Raw genomic sequence first — 24,718 nt, forward strand, 5'->3', positions numbered from 1 at the left:
ATTACTGGCACGTATTCTAAAGACAGTAGGTGTAATTAGTAGGATGTTTAGCTGATCAATATCTCACTACAAATGGTATTATTGTGTGGTCCTGATAGAAAGGAAATGTAACAAGGCTCCAACTGAACCTTCCAACTAGAACAACATAATCTTTCTTTCGAGAAGAACATTTTTGTCAAAACATCCATAATGAACAAAAACATTTAAGCATTGAGTTGACTTCAGTCAACAACGACGTCACAATACATGTTAAACATATCACTACACCTATGGGAGTTATAGGAGAATTATGCTCTTATAAATTTCCATTTTGGTTGATAAGGTTATAGAGTGTCAGTCTCGAGCAAATGGAAATATACAAGCTTTTCGTCATAAGACTTCCTTAGAGACTCTAGGAAAGAATTTAAGATAGTAGTACATATATGTATTAACGAATTTTAAGTGGATACACAGCACTTCTACAATATTCCGCAGTGACTATATATAATATATAATATTAACATATTCCAGCATGGATTAAACGGGGAAATCTCAGCTCTGGTGTAACGGGAAGGACTATGCCCCGTTCCATGTTCCATGCCCTGTTCTATGTTCCATGTCCCATGTCATGTTCCATGCCCTGTTCTTTGTTCTATGTTCCATGTCCCATGTCATGTTCCATGCCCTGTTCTATGTTCTTTGTCTCATGTTCTATGTTCCATGTTCAAGATCCATATTCTATGTTCCATGTCCCATGTCATGTTCCATGCCCTGTTCTATGTCCTATGTTCCATGTTCTATGTTCCATATTCTATGTTCTATGTTCCATGTTCTGTGTTCCATGCCCTGTATCCATGTTCCATGTCCCATGTTCTATGTTCATGTTCTATGTTCTGTTTCATGTTCTATGTTCCATATTGCATGTTCTATGTTCCATGTTCTATGTTCTGTTCCATGTTCTATGTTCCATTTTATATGTCCCCTGTCATGTTCCATGCTCCATGCTTTGCTCCTTATACTGTACCGCCAGAGGATCTCCTAATGCTGTTAATTTTCTTTTGTGTAAATACCATCTTTTGTTCTCTTAATGCATACGTAGAAATTCCTTGTGGCACCTTGAAATATAAAAATCTTGATGCAAGTGTTTTACTGTGGATTTCAGAAATAAATGAATAGTGTTCAATGAACGGTTTGATTGTATAATGATAAGATAATAAAAACTATAAAGGCAGGCAGCTCGAACGTGGACTCTGGTATGCCCTACTCTTAAAGTTCCTTACTTATGGAGAGACGAGTATATGATTTATCCGTAGAGAAGAGGCGTTTACAGGCTTGACGTGTTTTCCAGTTTTGAATCAAAGGAAAAATAAATCATACTTTGGTTGAACTTGGCCAATTCAGTCTCAATGAAACGGGAAACAATTTTGTTATCTCGATGGTGTAATACCCCTACCCACATACGAGACGGTATTTTTCCCTTTTATCTCTATACTTTTACAAATAATATATCCTGCCATTTTAGAAAAGCTCGATGTAAACAGAGACTGTAAGTGAATTCTCCGTACATTTTAACGTAAATCCTTTGAATATTGTGAATTTAATTTGGCCTTTTATTTTGGATTATTAATATACTAGCTCTATTCCGTTTTTACCACATTGAAAATCCTGCTGTCTACTTCCGTTACATTTCTGGAAATGACTTCATATTTTACCGAGATAACAGCAGTTTTATGAAGGCAATGACGTCACAAGGTTGTACTTCATGGGTGGTGTTTGCTCGCCCGTCTTCTTTATAATCTAGCCCGACATCGTGCTGGCGGAGTCGCCCTGAACCTGTATGCGAGGTCTAGAGCCAAATCCACCACGAATTACAGGACGTACGCCTTGTCGTTAAGTTACAATGTGTTTGTGGGAGATGTATAAAACAATACCAATCACTACTTTACATCTGAATAATTTAACAAACCATGTGAAGTCTCGTGACCATTATAAAAAACCCAGAAAATAACGAGAGATGTCAGTTGTCAATCCTTTAATATTTCGCTGTAAGCAGAATATTTGAGTACAACAGTAAAACAATACCATAAGTTATATGTTCTTAAACTGGCATCTCTCGATCACAACAATTAATGTTGCTAGGAAGAAATGGGTCAATAGTGGTAGTATTGGTGGACTACCAAAATGAACAGTTACAATCATGTTATTGTGGAATATTTGAATGAACGAAAATTAACCAAACTTAGAAAATAAATCCGCATTACAAAAAGAATCCATTTATAATATTTCGTGTGTGTGAAAGATATATGAAACTTGCAACATGTGAATTATAGATATTAGATACAATACACCTAAAACAATTAATTGTTATATGATATCAATAAAATATAATGCCTCAAAAAGAGGTACCGATTATTGTTCACCTAACTGGTGACATGATTTGACACTGTATTTGTATCAAGCTTTTGACGACGTATCAAAACATTTTGATGACGTTAAATTTAAATCCTCATTAAAATTCTTCAGACTCTCCCCGACGCCTTATACTAAACTTCACAAGTTTTATTTCCAGGCGATGGGAAGAATCGGATGAATGTCCGTACCATTCGGTACTACATTAGTTAATATATCACCTCAACTTACTGTTGAAGTAATGCTTAAACAACCACGATAGAAAACATAACTACGATCACTTTGAGTGCTGTGAACACGACTTTTCCCGTAATCATCTCTGTGCATGTTCGTTCTCTCATCACTTTCTCCTTCACATTGTTTCCCCACACGCGCTTCTAATAATAACAATAGTCACTAATTGCATATGGATCACGGGCATCCTAACCCAGTGATCCACTCTATCTTTGGCACAACCTTCCGTCGCACTTATTACTTCAAACACAAAAGAGCTTAAAGTGCAATTACAATTCAATACAGCAAGTATGCTCTCCCCAGTCATTGCCGTCCAAAACATCACACAGGGTTCCAAAGACCCAGACTCTAGCAGGGAATCTAGTTTGTCTTTTTAACGTCCTATCCGCGGGTAAAATAAGAACGTGTCTATAACTAGGGGGAGAGGAACGCAAGAGAAAATCAACAACTGTCAGTATCTACCAAGAGATGGCAGCTAGTGGTAGAATGTAAGAAGATGTTAACCACTCGGTCACTACAAGCTGTCTAGTTAAGGCCCTACCCACCGTTTGACGTGCTTTGTAGAAGAGCGAAGTTTTTGTTAAGAGTAAAAACTATTGATTCAATAATTTAACATTATACACTTCCGAGTAGAGAACATTTGATGCAAGCAATTAATTAGCAGTAAATCCTTAACATGCTAAACAAAATCACAAATGTATTAAATTCATACAATACGTTTGGAACACGATTGAGAAAAAAATGTAATGTTGGTTTTTTAACAATGGTTTCTGAAATAACCAAGATATAGTTTAAAATAACACGGAATACAGAATAACAACCAATAATGATTAAAAGTAAATCTATTTGTGCTACCACGTGCTGTCCAGCGACTGTCGGGGTATCGCCTCTAACAATACTACTCCCAACATCTGCTAGCTATGGAATAATTGTCGAATGTAATTGGATGTATATTTAACCATTAGCACGTGGTATAACAATTTTTTCTTAAACATGATATTCAGGTCACAAACCTCTTCCAACTACATACAACTCGAGCTGAGTTTCTGTCTATATGCACAGTTATATAGGTGTAGTGGAGTTTATATATAACTATAACGTTTTGCTTTATCCTTATGGTACAGTTTTAATCATCTATTTGGAAGTGAATAAAATTATCCCAACCATATTGGAACTAAAAGTATTTTATAGCTAACCTGTAAGTATCGTATATTGTTACTAATACTTAAACACCAATAAACATTTGACAATTACATCACGAACATCAGCGCATTTCAAAGTATATTCGATGAATCGCATTCTTATCCCCATTTGATACACAAAGAATGATGTAATGACTTCAGTTACAGTACAATCTGGTTTTGTCTGGTTATAATAAAGGAAAGGTCGCTGTAGTGTAACAGCATCAAGTACAGTACAGTCCTCACGGCTTCTGATTATTCAATGACAAAAAAAGAGTAAAAAGTCCTTAATTTCTAATACGTATATGAAAGAAAGAATTTTTATACTGATAATTAATTCCATCGATACCTTTAACTTCATTTTTTACACACGTGCAGTGTATGTTAATTAAAATATTTTTGAAATATATCTGTGGTTTGCTCAGCACTTTTAAAGTCTCTTTTGACTAATCACTTGCAAACCCCGTAGTGTTTTAACGAAGTCTCACCATTCGTTTGATGTAAGCACACTGATCATCTCTCATTTAGCTCCGATTATATAAGCACACAGTTCCTGTGGATCAGTCTGGTCTGGGTGTTGGTTCATTATAGCCCTGACTTTTGGTTCAGGAAATAGTCCACACAAGTGATAGTACAAACTATAACGGGGGTCATTGCGTTGTATTGGCGCATCTTCAGCGACCAACGGCGAAGATTTACTAGATGCATCGGCCATCACTCGACTTTGACTGCTTGAGGACGTATGCGAAGGACCCACCTGGCTTCGGGTTTGTTCTGAAATTTGGGATGCCATCCCTGACTGACTTCTTGGAATGTCACCAAAGCGATTGTCTCCTTGACTAAAATTTTGGGAAAATACCGAGGATGAAGATGAGGATGTGGGGGCGGTAGATGGTCCCCAAATGTCATCTTCCCTTTGCGTGAGGATTCCCGTGTGGAAATTAGGATCACGATCCGTATACGTGTCTTTTGATTGAGTAGGTCGAGAATGAACCATCTGATACGATCGTGAATGATGTACCGGTGCGTGTCGTTGAAAACCTAGAAAACTTGCGGGCGGTTTAATTGGTCCAGGTGAAAACCCTTGGTCGCCAAAAGACCATGTTGTGTTTCCAGCATGGTGCTTTTGTGGTTGTGCGTATACTTGACCTTGATGAAAAGTCTGTGCACTATGGGTAAACCCTCGATTAAACTGACTTACTGCAGATTGGTGAGGGACTTCAAATCCAGACCCACGAGGAACATAGTAGTTGTCCCCCTGTTGATATTCAGATCTTGCGCCTTGAAATTCAGATAAGTTATAGTCAGGTTGTTCCATTTCTCCACCGATGATATGTAACTGTGTGTCCGAATTACTATTTTGACGAACCATTCTCGCAATGGGTGGAGCAGCAGCTGCACTTCGGAGTTGGGGAACTTCAGGCGCACTCTGCATCCTGGCTAGAGTAGCGTGCTCAACATTTAAATGTCTACTACTTGTTCCCGAGAAAAATGGTTCGTTACACGATCTGGTGTCTTGTGGAATATTTTGCATTTGATGCATGATTCCAGAGTCCAAACAACCTACATTTACATTTCCAAAATTATCCGAGCTACGTAAATCATAATATCCCTGTCTTCCTTGAATTGGCTGTGCCCGTTTCTGGTATGCCTGTTGACTAGAGTATCGTGGGTCATAGGACAATTGTTGGTGTAGTGAGCGATGTGTTCGAGGATCATTAGCTCCTTGGAGTGACAGCTGTCGGCTTAGTTTCTGATGACGAGGTTGTGTTTGTTGCTCAGTCGACAACATCTGATGTGACACATGTTGACTTTGTGGCTGACTGTACTGAGCTAAAGGGGAGTTACATCTATGTAAAGCTCCTCGTGATTGTTGTAAGTCAGAAGGAGGTGTTCTGTTATGGTCCCGCTCCTCTGAAACTTTCTGTCGCACTTTCTTATCAGCAGCCTCATCAGACAGTTTCTTTGCCAAAAGAAGATGACCACTTAGAAACTGTTCCTGTGGTTTTATTGGTTGCGTAGGACTATTCCTTTGTAAGGGTGAAGAAGATCGAGAACTGACATGGTCACCTGTCAAAGACGTGTGTAAAGATTCGCTTGTTTGTGGTGCTCTCAATGTAGATAACTCTGCGTCTGAGGACGTACCTTCTTCTTGCCGCTGTTTTTCTTCTTGTTCTGCTTGTTCCATTTTTTTCCTGTAACCCGTCAGTTTGTCATCGTACGACTTCCACTTTTCTGTCATCTCCGAGCTTTGACTTATCTGTTCCAACTTTGGCAGAGGTGGATTGTCCGCAGCCAATTCTCTAAAGTCCGGTGGAGGCCTATTGGCTATTGGCTCTACAGGAACAAGGGAGCGAGTTCGCTGTAAAGACATCTTCTGCTTCACTGGCTGTTTTCGGATGGGAACCTTTTTCTTATCGCCTGAAATTTTAAATAATAATTCAAATGAATGCATTTGATACGTCTATTATGTCAAATGTTTGTTCAATGCGTAATAGTAGTAGTTCTTTGTGTGACAGAAACTTCATTTGTATATCCGATCTTCAAGCTATTTAATAGGACTCATTTTAAGACCACATTGAACCAACAAAAGATGTACCTTCGACACTTTTGCTGCCTCTTTCCATCAAATCTTGCATCTTCTGTTTAGTCTGCTCAGCTAACGCTTCAGTGACAGTCTTTTGAGGGAGGTTTCCACGCTCTGGATGGTAAAACTTGCATTTGTTGCCGTATGTGCACTTCTTGCTTCCATACGGACAGACCGGGGGCAAAGGAACCGGGACTGTTGGTTCTCGGCTCAGAAAGTTATCGAGACTAGGCCCATGTCTACCGAGTGGGTCATCAGGAGGCATAAATCTACAACCGAATTTAAAAAAAAATCTTCAGGGTGTCATCAACGCATTTAAGTCTATACATATACAGTATACATATGACAATCAGATTAAAATATAGATAAGAGAGGAAAGGAACCGAATATAACATATTTTATAGATTTTCTTTAATAGTTACTTCTTTACTTTTTCAATATCATGAGATACATGGAAGACAAACAGTCCACAGGCGGTACCCTGCCAACTTTAGGTTATCAGATGGAGGGACATTGATAAGTACCTGTCATTCACGAAAGAGTACATGAGAAGTCGCTCCTCTACGACCTTTCTGTACTCTGGATCCTCATTCAGCAGATCCCTATAATTGTCATTTGAAACCACGATTCCTCCTGTCTCCGCAGCCAGTTTAAGGATGAAGCGATCATCATAACAGACGACCCGTTTCCCGCCAATTCGTCTCGCTGGTGTAAACACCAACACCTTCTCCTTTTCCAAATTCATGAGAATATGTTGGTCTGCAAATAAAGAAATTGGTCGATGAATTTAACAGAATGTTTTTTTTTTCAATCTTAAAATTTTATTTCATCATATCATACAAGACCAATGCGACTGTCGCAAAAAATAATTTAGCATTCTAAAACTATGAGCAGTTCAAAAAGACTTCACCGATAACAGCTTTAAAACGGTTTTGAGTGATTTTGCCACAGCCACTGAAAAAAAATCATAAATATCATACTCTATATGGTCCTGAAAATATTCTTTATGCTATATTTATCTTCTATTTGAACATTCATCCTACAGTAATCATCTAACTCTGGATCACAAGTTTTAGGAATGAGTCCTAGTTTAATTCTATCAGATCAATCATGCATACATTGGTATATTTCATAAATGAAAAAGTTATAGTGGAACATGTGGTGTGTTAATTACCATTTACATAAAATTTGTTTCATAAACTTACATGGTTACCAACAATTCCATATAGTATATACAAATGTATTCAGTTATCGAAGTAGAACGAATATACGTACTCGGCCTACTATACCTTTCGGCCGAGTAAGAAATGGTCCATATGTGTGCTAGTGGAGCACTGCCTCAGAAAATCACTCGAGCACAATTTTCTATATTTTGTTTTAGGTTTCCAATTATTTTAAGCGTATACATGCATTTATATATTAGTAATATCCAAAAGAAACATAACGACCATTCTGAATATCTATTTTACCACTCATAAGAAGTTAATTTCATAATTTGTAGACTTGTCGTATATTTTTTCTTCAAAAAGACCATCATATCCATATGTGAAAAAATTATGTCTCGCTGCTGTGAATTTGATATTTAACACGGGTTAGTTTTATTGCCTAGTAGGTAAGTGATATAAAAGAAGCAAGATGAAATGCGTAAAGACGTTTTAATAATTGTTTGCACCAACAAATCTTTGCTCCATTTGACGTAATAGGCGCCAATTGTAGCTCTAAAGACGACACCATTTTCTGCCTAAAAGTCTTTTGAGCTACAATATTGCAGCTATTATTTTAGTAGTGTGATACGATATTTTACATAAATAGGAAAGTATATTCAGAACACGATTGATTGCTAGGATATTATCGGTTTTAATTGGTTCATACACTAAAAATAGGCGAAAACCAATATTCTACCGAGTCAGGTTCCTTACTGGCGTATATTAGGATATATCGTGATTATTAGCAGCACTGAAATCTAGATTTACATACAGGAATAACACAGACAAAATGATACCATCATAATCTGTTTCATAAACTGCTATTAATAGTAAATTGATTTTCTTAATGTTTCTGTCGAGTCACAGAAACTTTACGCTAATATGATGAGAGCCACCAGACTGTAAGCCAGTAACGTGACCCACAGGTAAGTAGTGGTGAGCTGACGCCCAGCAACGCCGTACGTCACGGCTACGTCAGACAGGCCTAGTTCACCTGGATCCGTATACTGTGAACTGAGGACGACGCTAGTTGTTGTTTTCAAACATAGAGGCAACTTTGAGACCAGAAAACCTGACAAAGCATTGGTATAAACATCGAGACAGACTTTAATTTGGTCATACGTAAATATAGTAGAATCTAGAAGACAATTAAACTTGAATAAGCGATGTTTTAAATAAGTCAATCATAATGGTGACCATAAATGAGCACATTATCTGTGCATATCTATGTGAACGTATGAGGAACAAATCGGTTTGCTAACAATGGGATGTGCATCCATGCAACGTAATCCATCGGCTACAGCTCTCACTGTTCTGTGTTTTAAACTGTTTCTGTAGGTCTCTTTATTTGGCATCATTGCCAAGTCCCAAACACATCCCTAAACAGGAAGTCCACACATGCATTTGTTAGTTTTTCAGTAGATACATTGTTCATTATTATACTCCATTTTATTCGAATTATCAAGGAGTATTCCGATAAGAGTTCTGAAGCACAGGAAAGGATGAATATGGGATATCGTCCTCTTGCATTGGGAAGACGATTTTGTAAATGCACGATATCTTTTGTGATCTCGTTTGAAAGTGAATAAAAGTGGTTTTGAAAATAGAGTAAACGTAACCCAAACTATGTCGATACTGAATGGTGTATGGCGCTTGATATGGTCATAAAGATTAGTTCTTTTTTAACTTTGACCTCACAGTAAATCAACTATGTGTGACGAGTACCTACCTTTTATTTTGGAATCAGGCCGTGATGTTTCCTTCCGCCACAAGGGAACAAACACAGTGATTTCTGTGTGGCCACGCATTCTGAACCACTCTACTGCCAACTCAATACCACGACATGAGAACACCTCCTTGTTTCCATGGCTACAATGAATCACAAACATACGTGTTAAAGAGAATTTCGATCATTTTGTGTCTTACCCGTTACTCATATATTGGGTATTTCTTTTTTGGAAGAAGTATCTTGACATCGAAGCAAGCAAATAAGGAGAAAATGTTTTACAAGGCTTTGTAAATCATACTCAATGATAAAATGGCGTGTGTGGTTACTCTGTGTCCATGCTTGTCTACAATTTGGGTAAGGTCTATATTGACATACGTTGTATATAAACAGCTGACAGCGATGTACTTTCCTTGGATTTTGCTACAAGTATTGAAAAACAATTATACTGCATTTATCCTGTTGTTTTGACGAGGGGTAAATGTGTCATTCGGATGGCTTCATATTTATAGCGACTGGAACGAATCATTAAACTGCCACGTCATAGGTGTACCACATGAATGTGCACAATACTAATTTACTCTTCTCAAGTTCCCATTCATTAAAATTGGTTTTCTCGTATCTTTAGATAGGGACTCGCGACGCCCACAAGCATAATAGATAGAAGAGGGCGTATGAGCAATAAACTGTTCGAGAATAATTTCTTCGATAGAGCATGGTTCGTAAATGTGGTGTTTACTTCGTACACACGGTTATCATATACGATGTGATTCAATACAATACCATTAACCGGTCTACTGGTCCTGTTGTAAAATGTCGAATAGTGTGGCGTATTACTAGTACATATTTTCACTGATCAACACAGTGAAATGTAAATTTGGACAGATCATTACTTTGGGCGTTGGTGTCAATTGAACAGGTGAATTACGTCAGCAAGTAGGCGATGTCAAGTTATTCGATATAGTGTAGTACTCATCAACAGCGGATTTACCGATAGCTCTTTATATAGACAATAAATGACATTTCAAATTAAGTTTATATTTATTAAATTCTTAACAACTCGTTTTAACACGCTATCTTATAACAATGTCATTCTATTATAAACATCAATGGATAAGCCGATATTCAGTCTGAAAAACATCATTACAAAACCACCTGGTGTTTTAACAAGATATTATTCAATGTAGACGTCATTAGCAGTGTAAACTGAGCCTCTGAGATCAAGCAGAATTAGATTTGGATACATGGCTCAGATGACACACTACCAGTATCTTGTTTTACAGAATATGAACGTCACAATCTACTTAGATCTCATGGTTTTTTATCAGTTAATATGTTATGTAAAAGTATCACAACTCGAACGAAAATCCTATAAAATAAAATTACTTTAGAATAGTTGCAATAAAAAAACATTTCTGTAATATTGATTGTTTGCTCAGATGGTGGAGGACTTTTGATTGTGTGACGAAATTAATGGGCGAAAGAAAATTAGGAAAGCCGTGAAGGCGGGCACGTTATCCGTCTTGTGACGAACTGAAACGAAGGGAAGCAACTGTAAAAGATCAGAAGGATTTTAGCGCAGGGAACAACATAAACTCCGAACCGAGTGGTTTACCTAAGGATGACCAATAACAGAATATCTTATTTCAAAAGAAAACCATAACTTCTATGAAGACTTAACATCCGGTCATTTCTACCCTCTTGTCAATCACCTATCTTATACCCCCTTGACCTTAAAGCGATCAGTGTCGGGTTCAAATAAATCCTTTTTGTCACTCGTCAATGCATCACTAACTCCTTATGTTAATATATATATCCTACGAACAGTTGGTGAATTTCTAAAGCTAACAGCCAACGTGCACATGTACAACAACTACTTTTAGTATATTGCTCAAGCTTTCCTTTGCCTTCGTCCCTGAATGACAATGGTTGTTTGTAGAAATTTAAAATCAAATTAAAGCATGTTTAACTAATTAGCCTAACCAAATCAACAATTGGTATCCAATGCAGCAACAAGCCTCCCATTACTGACCGAAACTTTCTTCCAATAAGAAGCCTCCCTGTGATATAACTATAGTGCTGTGATGCCGTCGAGGGTTGGACTACTTTGGTTCGTTAAAGATTACATACGACGCCGATGGAATGGCACCACGCCTCTTTGAAGTGTGACAAGTTCAGTTTGGGTGTGTAACAGACATGGTTCCTTCTTGAAGAACTGTTTAACTTTACTTTGACAGGCAGGAGTCGACAGGAAACACGTTACACATGAAATTAACATATTTAATCCATATCTTAACTTCAAATTTACTTTCGTGTAAACAACTTCTAGCACATCTACAAAATTCCAGAGAATAAATACATATAATAGTGCGTAGTTGTTTTCCAACTCTCCCAACAACCAAACTTTGTGATCCTCAAATTCGAAACTGTTCACGACAGCTTTCCACAACCTAAATCTGAAACTCTGTAGTTCTGGAACCCCGTCTATGAACTTCAATCGACAACTAATGTCATTAAGGGCCAAATAGTTTACCTAAAAGTAGAAGTTTTCATTACTTTGTACGCTGTCTAAATCATGAGGCTTTACATCCTTACCAAGACTTTCTTTGTCTTTTTCGGTCCACTTTTCACCAATTGCAAGGTATAGAGAAGAAGTACTCTTTGTTTTTCCCTTCGGTTTCCATTTCAGGAAGCGGCTTCCCAGTGATAACCCTAACATTTTCCCTGTTCCAAGCCCCTACCCTTATCAATGATGTGAGCTCTGAACTAACCAAAGGTATATGGTCATCATTTCTTTAAGATAACCTTCCACTAGGAAATCTCTCATATATGGTGTACCTACCTCATGGCAACATTGCTGCCGTCAATAACGACAGGCCTGAACTTGTCCACCAACTCCAACTCCCGTCCTATAGTATCCGGACTTCTGTGGTGCGGTGATAAAGGTGCTGGCCTGGCGTTACCTTCCGTTGATGCAGGTTCGCAGTCTTGATCATGTCTAGACTCCTCGTCGGGAACTCCACACTTTCCCAATTTTATAAGTTCCGATAAAATTTCGTTCTGACTGGCTTCGTGGCCCAATTTATTTATCACAGTTGCAAGTTGGTTTTCCGTGTAACCCAGTTTTAAAGCAAATTCAACTTTCCCACCATATTCTACACCGCTGTGGAGTCTTTCTACCTCTTCGTCAGAAGAGCTCTTAAGTTCAGAGTGAGGACTAGATAGATGGAGGTGTGTACACTGGGTATCAATGTGTTGTGCGTCTAGTTGAGTGCTGAAATCATCCTGAAATTTTGTATCAACTGTCAAATCACTAACGTCGTCTAATTCTCCCATTTGAACGGAATCACAACCTCGTTTTGGTATATTTTCAGAAAACCCCACATGGACAAATGAATTACACGTTAGTGGTTCGCCGTCAGTCTGAAGACTTGAATCGTCTTCGCTGACAAGGGTTCGTAAATTTTCACTATAACACACAATATTTTCATTATTGGTTAAATCTCGCAAAGGTTGAACTTCCGGTTCAGACTCTGGCGCATTTTCCGCACTTGTTGAAACCTCTGCGTTTCCTTTGCTTTCGTCACTAGTATTTACTGTTATTCGTGTGTTTGTTGGTGTGTCGCCATCACTTTTACTAAGCAGCATCTCGATCAGTAACTGGGCCGACTTAACGCTGTCTACTTTTCCGTACACACGGAGGATATCGGCTTCTCGATCGAGCTCCAATACCGCCTGGGAACATTGCTCTATCGTGTCTCGATTCTCGATCAACATTGTTAACTGGGGTTCGCTTACTCTAATAGTAAATGTGTCGCTCTCCTCTTCCTCGGCGGTCAAAGATGATATATAGTTCTACAAAATAAAACGGGTAACTTTAAACATATTTTATTAACTAAAAAAAAGGATTTGGCACACGTTAGAACAACTTATGAAGCCATCTTACAAAGTTACATAGATGAAATCCGGTCACTCGTTAGTTAAAAAAAATGTTGTTATCTAACACAATCAATGATGAACATAGACTATCAATGATTAATTTTAAAAAAATTCAAAGCCTTGTAAGTATATAGCGGAATTGTTCCACTTACACTAGTTTTAGGATGCAAGTGCTTTTCAGCATAAGTAACCGTGGTCAATCTCTAGCTCCGTGGTAAGATATACTTTAATCTCATTCATGTACACAAGCATTGTATATATAATATTGCTTTTTATTGCATAATTATCCATATATAATGAGTTTTCCGGTATGCAAAAAATGCATCATTCGTGTTGTTAAAGTGCAATAGAAATTTTATGTATATATGTTAATTTTGTTCAACGTTTGAAGAAACTGTGATACAATTTTGAATAAATTAATTTCAATTTGTGTAAAACGTTCTTTAGACTGGTTTCTTTATAAAGTCAATTTTAATTTCTCATTTTCAACTCCTGCTTGAAACTTTGGTGAGATATTTATCCTAAAAACAGGTAGAGCGACATAATTGTTAATTACTGATATGTCCCGCCGTGGAGACACGACTTTTTCTGAGAAAAGATATATATATATATATATATATATATATGCATATTGTATGTGAGGAAGCCATGAATACATTATGTGCTCGCGACAAGATCTGGCATAAGAAATATTATAAATATACAACTCGTAAAACGACAATTAGGTCCTAGTCACATGACAGCAATGTAATGATTGATATGTGCCTTGATTTAAGTACATTTATATATACCATCCTAGTTTCTTCCCTATTGACAATGACAAGTCTTAGCACACTGCATTATATCCTGGTTTCACGGTAAAACCATATTAGTAACTACCCGTGTGTCCAAATCTGAGACAGCAGATAAACACGTTGAATAGTAATTAGTATTATTCTAGATATCAAAAGGTGACATAGGAAAGTTGTGAAATTTCCCTTAATATAAAATTTTGTAAGATATATATATGAGACGGTAAGGTGTCTGTTAAAATGTTGTATGCTGTCCTCATTTGGTCATTATATCAGTCTTATCTTGATAAATGGTACGGGAAGGGCTGGTAAAGGTAGGGCATTCCTTGAAGCTTGGTGTTATAAATATGTAGGTATGGGACTAGGCCATATGGTTAGAGTACTGATAAACCTAGGCAGGCTGATATAAAATGTGTACGGCCCGGCCTGTCATTGGCTGTTCAAGACGGCAGTGACTTGTAGTTTTATCAAAAGATCGGTATGTTGTTCAAATGTCCGGAAAATGTTTTTGTTTGTTGGTTTTTACCTATCAGTATGTGATTAGGAAATCGGCTTCTATTTTTATTTAATCTGTGTCATTCCTTTAGTTGGTTTATCATATAAATGTCTTGAATGAATATTCATCCGAAATCTTTTGTAGTACTCGACATTGTCACGAAACAATACTCGATGGCAGCGATGCTCACAATACTCAATATTAACAGATTCAGATTTCTTTATTACGCTCTGACACACTTACGTGTGTAACAAGAGGTCAAATCAGTGTATTACATTTGGACATGACGGAACACAATCAACATAGTATTAGTATAACACAGAATATATAGACTTAATAAATCCAATTATTACAAATAAATTACTACCTTTACGCCAATAAAACAATGATGTAATAAGGCAGGATATAAGTGACGATGTCAGAACGAAATACATTGTACCGATTACGAAACGTAAATTAATTGACACAATACATTTGACATAAAATCGAATCATTAATGAGGTATTTGTAAGCAAACATAGATTTGTAGATAATTAGTGGCACTCATCACCACATATCTAGGTCATGATGATGATAGTGACTGTTGAAAATAGGTCACGATGATGATAGTGACTGTTGGAAATAAATCATTTCCTGATAATAAGACTAAAGACAATATGAACTGACTTTTAAGTTTCCCTTAAGCTTGCTTATCATACATTAATAACCGACTACAGCTACAAGAATTGATCGAATTCATGTTATTTGAGAAATTGAGACATGCCAGCATACAATATAATTGTAGAACTTTAATATATACCTGTACACGTTTTGTTTTTCCTGGAAAGATCATATTTGGAAACACATGTTAACCAATAATTAGCTTTAACGTCAGTACGAACGAAATAACAAGCCGTGTACTTACCTATTCATATTCATGTTGGATAAAACTAATTGTGGACACGTTCGTTCATATAATAATATTACATTTAGTAAAGTTCAATTAACCCTTAGTCCTCATTCTGACCACAAGATTAGTCGTCCGCACCGAATGGCACACTCACTATAAAAGCCTATTAACTATATAGTTATCCCTTTTTGTGAACTTGTTTCATTCACCGACACTAAGGGAGAGAGAGGAAATAGTCTGTTTTAATATACACATCCCACGTGTTTCCCCATTATGACTAGCTATAGCAGGTACGCATTACTTATCTACAAAGAAATATATTGTGTATTATTGCTCACATTGATCAGTCATATGATTTCAAGACTTGGAGCTGTGAATCAGTCTCGCCCACATGTATACACTGTAGATAGAGTAAAACAGAGAAGACCAACAATGTCGGTGTTATTTTTATACATGCTTTTTTGTCAATAGAGTCGAATTTCGCTGTCAAACCAAAATTTACAAAGTAAAAGCAGAGATTTAAATAGTATAATTATATTTAAATCTCTGGTAAAAGCATCGGCCAGTTTAAGATAGGCCTCGCTGAACTCTACCGCCTCGCTGAACTCTACCGTAATGTTGTAAATTATGGTTTGTACTTTGTATAAGCTGAAATTTTGATACACCATTGTGTCTATTGTATAGAAAGGAGTGATATTTATTCATCAAAGTGTTTATTCATAATTCACCCTTTTCACAGTTGTGGATCATACTGTTAAGTTGAATCTTGACAATGAATGGGCGTAAACTGTGTTGTTATATCACGGATCACTGCGCATGCACATCCATACATGTAGATATTTTACTAACTTCTTCGTAACTTACGAGCCATTCAGGGTTCCTATTTTTGTTAGAATAGGTTCAAAATGTAGAACAGTTACAAGAATCATGATAATCGTGCGGTCCGACAACTTCCTGGTTGTGAGCTGCCTTCAGCATAACATCAAAATATCTATGTAACACTTAAGTTGAACAATAAGACTTATAGTTCATATTTAAAATATTAATTTTCAGTTTATTTCAGTGACTAGAAAAACAAGCAAACGTGTCCAACATAATGTAAACAACAACTATCTTTATCGTGTCCGGATAATAGTATGAATCTTATTTTAGAATCGACCTAGTGTTACGTCCCCTCGAGGGAGTTAGGCCCAGTTCTTGTACATATTGGGCGTTAATATAGATTGTGATATCTGTACTCACTTTCGCCTTTTGAACATTTTCCGATGATGCCTCTGACGACAAATGAATGTTTGCACAACGCGACTCCTCGAAATCATTGCTTCTGTCACCACGATTGAGGAAGTCAGCGTGATTTGGTGGTAAAACCACACGTACCCCAAACAAACATTGTATACGCTCCTTAACACCTAATATCTGTGGTAATTTGGATCCTACAACTTTCACATCATCTGTGTTCATTGTATAGCATACGAGAAATAAATTTATCTCTCATTCTGATCAGTAAACACTCCATAAACACACAACTATTCCTGGGTTTCACTCCATTTAGAATGTGTATTTTCTATTTAGGTCGCCAGACGGCGCTGTTATTTGACCTGTGAGGTCACCGATTCAGTGGAGCGCAACGAAATAAACAAGCTCGTGGAATGCATGTCATCGAGACCCATTAGCATAAAGACAATAGATTGCCCGGATATGTATGAAGTTACTTACGTCACGTCTAATACATGAGTCGTATAATCATGGTAACCCTTATGAAAATACATGGAGTGACGATTATGCTGTATTGATCAGAAATGAGAAAACCTGTACTTACATATTGTTAGGCACGGAACGTGTACGATATACAGTACACCATAGCCTACAAGTTTGACGTGTACGTTTCTGTTTATTATGTATAGTAACATAGTAAAAGTATAATATAGAAGTAAAGTTTTAAATTGTTTTTGATTATTTTGTGAGCAATATTAATCTCAAGTCACTATATATAATGTAAATGCATGGTAATTTAATTATCCTCTTTTGTTTTCTTTTTCGTGCAACTTTTGTTAACACATGCAAGTGAGTGTAACACTTGGTTATATTAGTTATTCTGAGAAATAAATAAGGACACGTATAAATCCTTGTTTGAAATTAAGAAAACTAGTTAGCGTTTCTTAAAATACACATGTTTTGTTTTTTGTTCGACCGTTAGAAGTTAAATTTTTAATTGAAGACAAAAATCAATAAGATTATTGAAACTACTTTCTTCCTATAGATATTAAAGAACAAAATAGTCTTATCATTGTTACTACGTTCAGGTAGAAAATCTACTCAAATGTTATATTTCAAGCTCAACTATCTGAAAAAGTTGTTCAAAAACTCCAGTTTTTCTTTACAAACTGTTTGAATTCTACATGAAAATAAGACCCATTAGAAAAAAAAACATGAGTTTCCCCAAATGTATGGAGCTATCTTTAATACCAAAGCTAGTTGTATACAACATATACAACTTTCAACAAAGTTTATGTGCCTGTGCTTTTTCAGACTGCAACGAACCACAAAAGTTACTATTTAAATAAGTCAGTAAGTTAAACATGTCCAGTACTTTAATAAATTCAAGGATAAGTAGTTTTAGTACATAAAATTTCATCAATTTTGTTAATCTTTTGAAGTATATCATGGTTACTTCCCGAAACACGAACGTGATTTATGTGAAAGTTCCCTTTATCAGATAGTAATTTTAATTGCTTCTTAAAGATGCTCCACCGCCGACAGAGCATAAATGGCATTCATCATTTGAATAATAATTGGCGTGTAATCGTGTATATATCTGTCTAATTAACACGAAAAATATAATGAAATAATTCATTTTGCCTTTGGTGCATGCGCAATCACTATTTCATTCCATATAGGATATAGTGACACGGAATTTTTTCGGGATGCAATTAATTATTTTTTAAATTTCAACTTAATGTAAAATTAGGAGCTCAAACTTTTCAATGGTGGTAATGGTCTAAAGTAAGTAACTTTTGTAACTGAAGAAAAATACTAAATCGTCTGCTCCTGTTTTTGATAGTGAAAAAATACTCCCTTTATCAGATAGTAATTTTAATTGCTTCTTAAACAAGCGAAAACATGATCGTTGGGTCATATCTGAATCTATTTCACTGGTATGTAACTCTTATTTGCTGTTTCACAACATGCCACATCCGTCTTAATTTGACCTAAAGACACATAGACTGAACCAAACAAAACGATTTATAGGAGAAAAAAAAACAACAAAAAAACGAAATCTTGAGACAAGGCCTTAGGAATATCATGCATTTAAAATCCTGTTTATACCGAACAATATGACAATTAAGGACGTGTGTACCGATATAAATCATTTTATTTCAGATACCATATTTGTAATGATAATAATTAGTTTATCGATTAACATTTTTTATTTATTTGTTTACAGTAATAATTTTCTGTCGTAATTAAATTAAATCAACCGATCCAACTATATTCAATATCAAATACCAAACTATATCAACTGGAATTAAAGCGTATTCATGTTCAAGTATTCTCTATATACTTAGATCATACTGTGTATATTTATACAAGTATTAGTCTTTAAACTAATAAACCCAAGTCCATTGATGTGTTACAGTGTTTGTCCTATTCTCAATAGAATACAAGTGAAAAGGCTTTCCTTACATGAAGCCTTAATGTAGCCACCAATATATACGTCTATTCATTATTGTATGATTTACAATTTTATATTTAGGTTACATTAATTATATGTACACTTGCTGTTATTCATTACCATTTAACTCCATGCCATCATCCCAAACTCTCCCATATCGCCAAACTTCACCCCTACCACTACATAACCTCTACCAGTTAGCTAAAAAAACCTACTACTACTACACCGCATACTAATTACATAGTCCTGTCCGGTTAACCTCTACCACATCGGCCCTAAACTAGTCCTGTCCGGTTAACCTCTACCACATCGGCCCTAAACTAGTCCTGTCCGGTTAACCTCTACCACATCGGCCCTAAACTAGTCCTGTCCGGTTAACCTCTACCACATCGGCCCTAAACTAGTCCTGTCCGGTTAACCTCTACCACATCGGCCGTAAACTAGTCCTGTCCGGTTAACCTCTACCACATCGGCCCATACAAACTAGTCCTGTCCGGTTAAACTAGTCCTGTCCGGTTAACTTCTACCACACTCGGCCCTACAAACTAGTCCTGTCCGGTTAACTTCTACCACATCGGCCCTAAACTAGTCCTGTTCGGTTAACCTCTACCACATCGGCCGTAAACTAGTCTTGTCCGGTTAACCTATACCACATCGGCCGTAAACTAGTCCTGATCGGTTAACCTCTACCACATCGGCCCTAAACTAGTCCTGTCCGGTTAACTTCTACCTGACCGGTTAACCTCTACCACATCGCCCATACAAACTAGTTATATCTTGTTAACTACTACCACGGTAGAATGCTAAGGGAAACTCACCACAGTTTCTACCTCGCCCACCACATCGCCCCTACAACATTAACCTTACCATATTACACCACTAACATAATTTTCACCCACAACATAGAACGCATCCCCCAATAAGTCTTATATACTATATAGCTCATACAGACTATCCCATCATAACCCCTACCACGTATGTGTAACAGGAGAAAATGTAGTAGCCAGACCGGGATTCGAACCCGGGACCTCCGAACACTACCGTTGATCGAGCTACAGCTGATCATCGAAGATCGACCCAGTCCATTCCCGCTACATATGGAAAGACATGAATAAAGATGGCACACAACCACTTTTTCTGTTAAATCCCATATTATTACATGTTTACAGAAAATATATGCATATAAATGTATATATGTTTCTGATTTATAGCAAAACATATGTCACCTTATCGTTCCGAAATCAAGCTAAGTTATGATATGTAATCAAATTGCAATGTGAAAATTGTTTTCAATATGCTAGCTGATTTTAATTATCTACATTATCATACGAGCAAATATAATAATGGCCAGAAAGAAAAACTTACCGTGATTTAACCGTCATGGTCTATATCCATATGTATCCAATTAGAACGAAAACAAAAAATTATTGACAATGATGTTAATAATTAAAATCCATTGATAACATTAAGTCCGTTATCATGTCCTTGCACAGAGCCGTGACGTCTAATCAACCATCTCCGAGATGTAACACAACAATGACTGGGGAAGATTTACATCAGATATGCTTTCGATATAAGGTAATATACCTGTTGTTGTGATATGTATACAGTCTACCGTACATACAGTGCGCCGTTGCGTTTTCCGCCTGACTGCCTCTAGCTCTAGGGCCAAGTCGTGACTTCATGCGGATATTTTTGTCAGCCTTTCTATCGGGCAGCACGTTTTGAATTTACTGAGAGTCACACTCCGTTGCTAAATATATCTACCTGGCGGTATCAGACAGAACACTGTGTATTTAAACCCATTAACACAGCTACATCGTGACGTGTTGGTTGGGTCGATATAGGACTAAATAATAATAGCGATTTATTTAGTCTAATTCAGCCGCATGCTACATATCGGTATGTTTCATAAACAAACTTATCCTAACGAATAACAAGACAATTCAAACAACGACAGCAATAAACCAAGTAAGCAGAAAAAAAATTTAAAACTGACAAAAGGATATAAATTATACGCAATTCAAACGCACACATACAAGCAATAAACAGCATTAGAAAGGAATTCTCCGGATTTATAGTCAACTTCTACCAAACATTTGCATGACAATTAAAAAAAGGAAGACAAGCATCGAATGCTTCGCTGTTTGAATCAAGTCTTAAGATCAACTTCAAATATTACTAGTAAGCTGACATGTATTTGTCCGAACTCTTACGTTGCACAGAGAAAGGGATTGATCCTATGATAATAAGTCAATTACAACAATAAAATCTTGATTGTCTAGGTCAACCTGTATTAATAGGTGTTTAAGTTTACAGTGACCACGGGCCCTGAGCAGCACGCGTATGGTATCGGGATATTACCATATAGAAATGGGGAAATTTAAATAATCATGTTTCACTGTTTATGCAAATATTTGTGATCGTGCAAATGATACACATATAAGCGTATATATATACACGCTACATTCCCAACCTACTCTTGCTGACTCGAAAATAACGAACTGACTGCTTATGTCGAGACAATGCAATATGATCTATCGTTAAACTCACTACATCTAATCTATTTAAATACACTTTGCCCATGACTTTCATACAGAACATCGATGTCATAAACAGACAGTTCAAATCTTAATGTTCACCACATTTGAATGCAAATACTAACATAATCATGATATAATTAACGTTTATTATAACAAAGGTATTGGTTTATGTTTGTAACATTCGGCGAACATACCTTTATAAAACAGGAATTATCGGCAAAGTAATGAGGGAAGGCTGAGTTTCCAGATGGGCATAAGTATAGACCACAAACTTGTAGGAAACTTTTAATAAAACTTGCCCGCCGCGACAATTTGAACTTTATCAACGAATTCTTGAAAATGTATGGTTTTATATCGAGAAAACTCTTATCTAGTACAATTTCCTTACTAGGTGACGTAGTACCTTGCGAAGTATCTAGTACATAAGCACTCGCTGATCTAACGTAGTCGACAATGTGTGTTGACCATCTGTTGTTTTTCCTTACGACGTGACCGTTATAATGTAGACTGGCTGCGATTGTTATCTATCTGATTCGTGCTTTAAAACTCACACAGCCTCCTCAAACCTAGCCTTTCTGATTTGCCGTCGTCTTCTTACACGCTGCCAAACTTTTCACATTTACATTTTCCGGGTTTACACATATAAACTAGTTGGGGTTAAAATTCTATAATTACCGTATTTTCATACTCACGAATCAAGAAGAGCTTTGAATGTGTTATTCATCACCAAAAGTTACCAACATTTTGAGAATTACAATACTTACAATACTTACAATACTTACAATGCACAGGATTTAATTTTACAAGTACAATAAGAACTGAAAATGATTTTTGGCAATTCTATCGAAATATAATATGAGTACATACATGGTCAAACCATGAAGACAAGGTGTGGTGCTCTATTTCATTTCACATTTTTTTCAGTCTTGAGTATTGAAATACGAGATAAAGCATTTTAAGTGGTGGCGTCAACACACGTGTTTAAAAGTGATATCTGAGTGAAACTTGTCAAATTATTTGGATGCTATTGTTATAGTCAGTGATTTCTAACTGAATTCAAACTTAGTTTATTATTGATGGTGCTACAACCATGAACATCTTACTTCGTTTGGCTTTACACAAAATGACTGTTTGAGCTACTTGAACTATCACATTTTACAATACAGTTATATGGCCTTAAACCATACAGTATACAGGGCGTAGGAAGCGGGGGGGGGGGGGGAACCCCCCCCCCCCCGTTTGCCCCCCCCCCCGTTCCCCAGGACGGGGGGGGGGGCAAACATGTCTTTTTGCCCCCCCATTTTCGCCGACTGAAATTTTCTAAAAATGCTTATTTGAAAGAAAAATGGGTCCTCCTGCACATTTTTCATACTTCATTCTAGAAAATTTTCCGCTGCGCGGCGCATTTCCTAAAACGTTCAAGCACATAATGTCAAACCTTAAATAGTAAAACTTCAAATACACACGAACTAGACTAAAAATGTCCATCAAGGGATTCTATGTACTATTTAAAAAATGCTCTTAAAAGATCAATTTGTTTATAATTTTATGACGACACAATTATCATTTCTAAATGCAGGTAGCTTTAAATCGAAAAATTACCATGTTAAGAACGCTTTATATCATTAAAATACATCGTAAAACTCATCTCAGTCATTCTAAATCGTAATTTTTTTCCCGGGGGAGACCCCCGGAAACCCCTTACACCAAATTCTCGCGCCTTTGGGTGCTCGCAAATTCATCAAAATGCATCGTAAAACTCATATCAGCCATTCTAAATCGTATTTTTTTTCCCCCGGGGAGACCCCGGACACCCTCCCCTCCCCCTAACACCAAATTCTCGCGGCTTTGGGCGCTCGCAAATTTATCAAAATGCATCGTAGAACTCATCTAAGCCATTCTAAAACGGTTTTTTTCCAGGGGAGACCCCCGGACCCCACAAACACCAAAATTTCGCGCTTTCGGGCGCTCGCAAAATCATCAAAATACACTGTAAAACTCATCTCAGCCATTCTAAATTACAATATTTTTTCTCGGGGTTCACCCTCAGACCCCTAAAACACCAACTTCGACGCTCACACGCTAATTTGGCAAATTTGCGTATTCGTTAATTTCCTTTTAGCGACCCCACTGTCTATATATGTGTTCAATGATTAAATTTAATGATATATGAAATATGTACATAAAGCATATATGGTTGGGAGTTGAATTAATCTCCTGAAGGTGCGGCGGCGGGGGCGGGGGGGGGGGGGGGTACAAAATATTGAGGACCTTTGCCCCCCCATTACGTTTCATCTTCCTACGCCACTGGTATACCACCAAACTGAGTACTTGGCTTCAAAATTATGATAAACCCCAGTCCTGGTATTCTGTGATTTTGATTGTTAAGATTACTTTAAACATTGCAATTCAATTTCACAGCGATATCAGCTTGGTTAACTAGGTCAATATAATGGTATACATATTGATATTGTTGTATATTCTAAATAAACCCCCATGATATTGATAAAGCTAGAGAAAGTAGATAAAACCTACCTGTAATTTTGGTCATCTATTCATATCGCGTCTCTGGCAACCGTTCTGGAATTATCATGGACATTGCTGAACCCTTTAATCCTTCGAATAACAAAATTTACAAATTATCAATGAAACTGATCATCCATATGGATGTACCATAATGAACGTAACGAAATGGGATGTGGTTGACCGACAATGGGTAACTATTACTGGTGTATAGTTATTTTCTGTCACCTTGACGTCAGCGATCAGAAATCGTGACTACTATATGTAACACTGAATCGCCTATTGGAATATTATCTATTTAATACCATGGGTTTATTGAACCAGCGGTGAAATACTGCTGCTGTAAATGGATTATATTATAACACTACCGGTGGAAGATATCGGTGACGATTAATATGATCTTTATACCCCAACCTTTTTATACTGTCCAGAATAAATATATATATATAAGCATGTCAATGTATTTATCGTGGTAAGCGTGTGCGAGATATTAAAAGCAACTTTAAATAGCATTACGAGAGGGTAGAACTGTTGACAGTTAAG

At 36.8% G+C, this 24,718-nt stretch overlaps 1 protein-coding gene across 3 annotated transcripts; it reads right to left on the reverse strand.

The window, feature by feature from the left end:
- Positions 1 to 1,994: 1,994 nt before the first annotated feature.
- LOC138323634 (uncharacterized) lies at positions 1,995 to 24,206 on the reverse strand. 3 transcript variants are annotated; one of them, XM_069268400.1, is made up of 6 exons: positions 24,188 to 24,206; positions 12,164 to 13,176; positions 9,325 to 9,464; positions 6,915 to 7,149; positions 6,403 to 6,659; positions 1,995 to 6,224 (listed from the first exon to the last, which is right to left on the reverse strand). In XM_069268400.1, the coding sequence occupies exons 2-6, from the start codon at positions 13,096 to 13,098 to the stop codon at positions 4,324 to 4,326; spliced, it is 3,468 nt and encodes a 1,155-aa protein (XP_069124501.1). In that variant the 5' UTR covers positions 13,099 to 13,176; positions 24,188 to 24,206; the 3' UTR covers positions 1,995 to 4,323. The 3 variants fall into 3 exon arrangements, with proteins under 3 accessions (XP_069124501.1, XP_069124493.1, XP_069124484.1); XM_069268392.1 differs by lacking the exon at positions 24,188 to 24,206 and adding an exon at positions 20,475 to 20,698; XM_069268383.1 differs by lacking the exon at positions 24,188 to 24,206 and adding an exon at positions 16,679 to 17,031.
- Positions 24,207 to 24,718: the final 512 nt, after the last annotated feature.

This window comes from Argopecten irradians, chromosome 1 (assembly GCF_041381155.1).
Source record: "Argopecten irradians isolate NY chromosome 1, Ai_NY, whole genome shotgun sequence".
Taxonomy (NCBI): Eukaryota; Metazoa; Mollusca; class Bivalvia; order Pectinida; family Pectinidae; genus Argopecten; species Argopecten irradians.